This window comes from Diorhabda carinulata, chromosome 5 (assembly GCF_026250575.1).
Source record: "Diorhabda carinulata isolate Delta chromosome 5, icDioCari1.1, whole genome shotgun sequence".
Lineage (NCBI taxonomy): Eukaryota > Metazoa > Arthropoda > Insecta > Coleoptera > Chrysomelidae > Diorhabda > Diorhabda carinulata.
The window spans coordinates 8,571,241-8,577,891 of NC_079464.1; the positions used below are offsets into that span (position 1 = coordinate 8,571,241).

At 32.5% G+C, this 6,651-nt stretch overlaps 1 protein-coding gene across 1 annotated transcript; it reads left to right on the plus strand.

Moving 5' to 3' along the window:
• Window positions 1–2,735: 2,735 nt before the first annotated feature.
• On the plus strand, window positions 2,736–4,388 carry LOC130893838 (4-aminobutyrate aminotransferase, mitochondrial-like). The gene has a single exon (XM_057800252.1). The coding sequence runs from the start codon at window positions 2,821–2,823 to the stop codon at window positions 4,345–4,347; it is 1,527 nt and encodes a 508-aa protein (XP_057656235.1). The 5' UTR covers window positions 2,736–2,820; the 3' UTR covers window positions 4,348–4,388.
• The last annotated feature ends 2,263 nt before the right edge of the window (window positions 4,389–6,651 follow it).

Sequence of the window (6,651 nt, forward strand, 5' to 3'; positions counted from 1 at the left end):
ATCACTGTTCTAATTTCAATAGTAATTTTATTCAATAATTGAATTAATTAATAGTAATTCATGCAATAAGTGTATAAAGTGAACATTTTTCATGCACATGCTGCATACATTATTGTTTCTACAGCCCTACACCAAAAGATAAAATAAAAATTTGGCATATATCAATCAAGCTTCTTTCGTAAATGAAATTAATAACGAAAGCATAATGATTGGATTGAAAGTGAATTGACAGAATATATCTTTGTTTCAGTTCGAAAAAATTTAAGTTATGTGAAATATCGATCCAATTACGCTTAAGTTGACTACTGAAAGAACAAATTCAAAAATTCATTATATAGGAGCAAATTCATTAAAAGTTTGTGTCTACAGACGTCATTAGGTCTAACTTCCTAGCCTCATGAGATAACAATTAATTTGAGTGATGTAATTAGAGATTGGAAATGTAATTGTTGATGTTAGTACGGGAGGAAGAGATTTAAATACTTACACGAAACTACCAGATAAAGCTTCCTTTCATTTAAGTGATGAATATTTGTAACAGTCAAACTGGTCTCTTGATTCTCATATGATGTAGAAGTTTAAAGTTAAGTAGTGGTTTAAAATACTGCTGTTATTGGTATCTTATGAAATTCGAGAACAATTTATTTTTGTGTTGAAAGTATTCCTCACATACCCTTTGGGAACAGCAGTGAATCTCCATCCTCCATGTTATTTTAATTGAAGAATGTCTCCACCCGAATCAACTAGAAGCAATGCCGATGACCTGTATATTCTTCACGATACGGTAAACTTAAATATTGTGTAATTAACGATGAAATCCTCGAAAAGTGTTTATACCATCAAACTTGTTTTGTACATTTTCTGTTTCTTTATGATAGAAAGAAATGGTTGCTGGTTACGTTTTTTTGTTTCATATTAGTATTTTCTTGTTATAAATGTATCAAATTTTAATTTCATGTTCCTCTTCTCCATGTACTAGTTCTTGCTCATATATGTCTAGGTTGTTTTTCAGGTCCAGATCATCTTTTTCTTAATAATGTGTCAGCCTTGATTCTTCCAAGATACATTGCTCTTGAACCCCTCCAACATTTTGTTATAATTTTGCCTAGTTCGACAATTTAGTTTTCAAAATATTATTTGGAATGTAATATATGAGTTGAAATATTCGTTCTTTCATAGCATATTTCTAATAAATTAATCCACATTCATTTTCCGGAATTTTCTCTTTATGAAATCCAATGTTTGTCAATACAATTAATGAGCAAAACTATTAAAAAGTAACAAATGCTCATGAAATAGGTATATTACTTTCTAAAATGAATAAGTTTGTCGTAAGAAAACTCAATGAAATGAGTGTGTAGTAATTATATCTTTTTTTAATGTCGAGATTTCAGAAGAGTGTGTTTTCAAGTTATTAATAATTTTTTTCCGATCTCTTCGTTTCAAAAATTATTTTTTAGACAACGCCATCTGAAAGTTGTTCGTTCTGTTTTCATTTAGATACCGAAAGTTGCGTTTTGAGTGTTCTACGAGGTTATATTAAAAAATTCTCAGCCTATTATAGAACCAAACAAAATTTCAATGTCAAAATATTTCATTACTCAACATATTCTTCTCTTAATTGGATACATTTATCACAGCGAACATACAACGTCTCTAGACCTTTAAAAAAACGTTTCTTCTTGCGCTGCAAACGAGACCTCCATAGCGTTTATTACCTCCTCGTTGGAATAAAATTTACGACCTCTTAAACTTTTTTTCAGTTGAGGAAAGAGATGATAGTCGGACGGAGCCAAATATGGTGAATGCATGGAGCTGGTCTAGACTAACTAGATACCAATACATCCTCGTATGTAGTGAAAGTGACAGTTCAACTTCAACTTCCTTAAATGTGACTCTAGCCACTTCAATGTTGACGTTGACAGTTTCATTTCGGTGATTTTGCATAACGTTAAATTTTTAATTTTCTGAAATTATCATATACAGAGATTCCATCAATATCTAGTAGAAATATACATATTCCATCTGCATCCAACCCAATAAATATTAATAATTATCCTGGAGGTACAATCAACATTATTTTTTGCAAATAATTAATAAATTAATATTGACATTGCAAATATCATTAAGTACATTATATTCTTCAACAAATAAAATTTTTATGATTCTCTATTATTTATTTTATTTCATCAGTGTAATTGAAAAAGTTTTGGATCTAAAAAATGTTGTGTACGCCGCGCCTCGTCAGACCCATCCAACAAATTAGCACTTTCAGTCCTTGGCATACAAATAACTATTCTAGATTATCGTAGAACAAATTTCATTTACACAAATAATCCTCTTTTTCAACTATGAATGTTAGTTGTTCTCCGCATGAATTTTTACATGAACTAACTATAACTATTTGTACATCTTAAACAACTTCATATTCCGGACGAAAAATTGAATAATTACGTTGAAACGAATTACAATAAACATGAAAAGACAAAATAATTCAACAGAACCACAGATGACACTGTATAACGCTGATTTTAGGTTGTATGCTTTACACATAAATTTTCATTCCTACCCATTCACGTCCATCCAAACAGCAACACCGCGCCATGGTTATTTCAAACGCTTAGACCTCAGACAACATGAGAACCAAGCTGCTCTGTAGAAATTAATCTCGGTTTCAAGACCTGTTTATAAGACCATGCCATTCACTAAAAGTGACATTATTGACATAACTTTATTAAAATCTGTCAAGTAATGTCAGAAAATTATAGTGATTGCCTCTAATTGAAATTATTATCAGCTTTTAACAAATTTCCAGTTCAAATGGCAACCATACCACAATTTATATCTCAAAAACTACCTTCCATCGATTTTAATAATGTCCCACTTTTAAAAGATAGCCGCTTGAGATCTGGCCAATGCTCTAGTAATAAAAGTCTTGTTCCAGGCGAACCAGAAGGTCCTTGTGTGAAAACTGAGATACCTGGACCGCGTTCGAAAGAACTTATAAAGCAACTAGAACATTTTCAAATGGTAGGTACAATTCAATATTTAGTGAACTACGAGAAATCGATAGGAAATTACATCATAGATGCTGACGACAATATCTTATTGGATACGTACACGAATATATCCACTATACCCGTCGGATATAATCACCCAAAGCTGCTTGATTTATTTAAGGATGAATGCAATTTAAAATCTATGGTGAATCGTCCAGCACTAGGTGTTTATCCTGGATTAGATTGGCCTAGTAGACTGGAAAATGTTTTAAAAGGTATATCTCCCAATCTTCCTAATATTCAAACGATGATGTGTGGAGCCTGTTCAAATGAAAACGCTTGCAAATCTGCATTTATAGGTTATAAGATGAGAGAGAGATGCGGTCAAGATTTTACAGAAGAAGAAAAAAAATCTTGCATAAATAATCAGCCACCGGGATCGCCGTATCTTTCCATATTATCATTTGCGGGAGGTTTCCATGGAAGATCATTGGGAACCCTAGCATTAACCCATTCAAAACCTATTCAAAAACTAGATTTCCCTTCTTTCGGGTATTGGCCTATTGCAACCTACCCAAAATACAAATACCCTTTGGAGGAAAATTGTCGTGAAAACGAAGAAACAGATAAAAAATGTTTGCAACAGATCGAAGAGTTATTTGAAAAACAGAAAAGCTGTGCACCTATTGCCGGAGTTATTATTGAACCTATTCAATCGGAAGGTGGTGACAACCATGCATCTTCTCAATTTTTTCAAAAACTACAATCTATTTGCAAAAAAAATTCTGCTTACTTGATAATAGATGAAGTACAAACAGGTGGGGGTCCTACTGGGAGATTTTGGTGCCACGAATATTTTGATTTACCGTGTCCACCTGACATGGTGACTTTCAGTAAAAAGTTGCAAACCGGAGGATACTTTTACACCGACGAACTTAAACCGAAACACCCTAGCAGAATTTTTAATACGTGGATGGGAGATCCGGGAAAAATAATATTGCTGGAAGCTATAATAGATATAATTAGATGTCAAAATTTACTCGATCAAGTGGGAAAATCGGGTGAAAAGTTAATTTGTGGATTGAAAAATCTCGAGAAAGAATTTCCTGATATAATACATTCCGTTCGGGGTAAAGGTACTTTCGTGGCTTATGATGGAAATAGTCAGAAAACAAGAGATGCCATAATAAAAGAATTAAAGAAAAATGGAGTCCAAGCGGGTGGTTGTGGTGACAAATCTATTCGGTTGAGACCAGCTTTGGTATTTCAAGAACATCACGTCGACATTTATTTAGATATACTTAGAAAAGTTCTTAAAGAAGTTGGTGGATCAAAACAAAAATGTTGAATTTTGTATAAAATGTGAGTTAATAAAAAATTTCAAGTATTTTTTCTTGTTGTATAAGTACATGGTGTGCAGCAAAAACGCTGAATGGATTTTTCAACTGATTTTTATATATTCAACTATTCTGAAAGCTAAATACACTGAAAAATTCTTGAATGTCAAAGTGCAAAATCTTTTTATGAAAAGGGTTTTTTGAGATAACTTGAAGTCATAAATAAAAAGTGCAATTTTATATTAATTGAATGCTCGATTTGTCACGATATTTATATAGTTCCTTAATTGATTTTAGGTGTTTAATAATTTTTATCGGGCAGTTATCAACAATATACACACACAAATTTTGCAATAAATTTCAAAACTAATGAGCTATCTATTTAACATAAAAGTATAATAACCGCAAGCTTCAATAACAAATTACAGTGCTCATGAGAATTAGTAGTAGACAGTCATTTCAAAGTATTAAATAATTTAAAAAGTTTGAAAAGCCATAGATAAATAAAACAATGATCGTATTCACCCACCGGTCTACCAGACCGAAAAGACTCTGGCAGAATAATGATTGGTTTTATTGGAAAATCGCATATGGTAAGCTTGGTTTCCATTTTTACTACCAAAAAATACTTAATAATTTGTACCCCATCGCAAAAAAGGCGAGAAAAACACAAATTACATTCCGCTTCAATGCTCAAAATAATACTGATAGAGCCTCCGAAAGTAGACGGGATTTTATGGAATAAGGACACGGTGAGACAAAGAAAAAAACGACTATGGAAATTGCGAAAAATACGACTTGGAGGCTGGATTATAACATCATGAAACAGTAGAGATCAAGAGCTTATAATGGTGAATATAAGTAAACAGACATGATGTCGAAACTTATGTAGTATCGGAAAAAGAAATGCACAAGAGTTTTATTGGCTACTAGGATGGTATTTCAACAACTAGTTTATTTGTAACGGTACAACTTTTATCATGTTTCTATTGTTTTCGAAGTGCACCTTATGGATGTGTGATTGTTTTTATCTCAGAAAAGTACCTAAACAGATATATCATTTTAATATTGAGGTCGACCATACAAAGTAACGTTGGTTCAAAAGTTGTTAGATGACGATTTTGATAGACGTGAAGAGTTCGCAAACCCAATGATGAAGAAATGTTACAATCAGAACGATCCAAATTTTTTAAGTAATGTCACGTTTTGCGACCACCTTTTCTATTAATTGAAACTTAAATCGGCATAGTTGTAGATACTGGTCACGTCACAATCCTTTTTAGTTGCGTGAATCCCATACCCAATACACGAAAAACTGAATGTATGGGCTGGAATAATAGGTGACAAAATAATTGGTCTCTTTTTCATTGAGACTGACTTAAATGGTCCGGCGTGTTTATATTTATTGAAAAATAGAATTACACCTGAGTTGGCTCGGATATTTCCGAATCCAAGTATATTCCATTTCATTGAAAAAACTTTATTATTAGAAATTTTCACACAATAACAATATCCCAAAGGACAATATTTGGCTACAACAAGATGGTGCCCCACCTCACAATGCGTGTGTGGTGAGGCAATACCTAAATAATGTGTTTTCCTGAAGACGGATTGGAGGACGTGGTTTTATCGAATGGCCTCCTCGATCACCCGACATGAATCCTTTAGACTATGGGGGTCATTTAAAAAACATCGTTTATAAAACAAAACCTGTCAATATTCAGGAATTAAAAGATAGGTTTACCACAGAGATAAGAAGAGTTGAGGCGTCAGAGATGTTGCAAAATGTATTACAAAATCGAATGGTTACGTTAGAACAACATTTTGAGCACCTACTGTAAACGCTTTTATTCTATGTTTCCTAAAAACAAGACACAAACATTTAAAGATTTATCTTGTAGGTTTTCTGCGTCATGATTTGGATATATTATACTACGTAACAAAAGTTGAAAGTAAATCAGTACGCACGAAGTGAAAAATTTCATAAGTGCGTAATGGGCTTAAATCTCGTGTAACGTACTATACTTTTTTTACGCTCATTCATGCATTCTACTTAAGAAAACGTATCCTATTTATAAAGAAATTGTATAATGTGCTGCCTACATTTAGGGGCATCACTCTTTCAATCCCAAATATATTTCGCTAATGCTAAAAGTTTTTATGTTTTTTATTTGACTAAATTTGTGTAAATAGACTAAATTAAGTCTTACGTAAATAAAACTTTGATTGTAATTCAATTAAACCAAGAAGTTTAAGTTTTCTTCTCAAAAAGCACGCGTATGTTATGAGATCTCATTACCTGCATGGGCATGGGC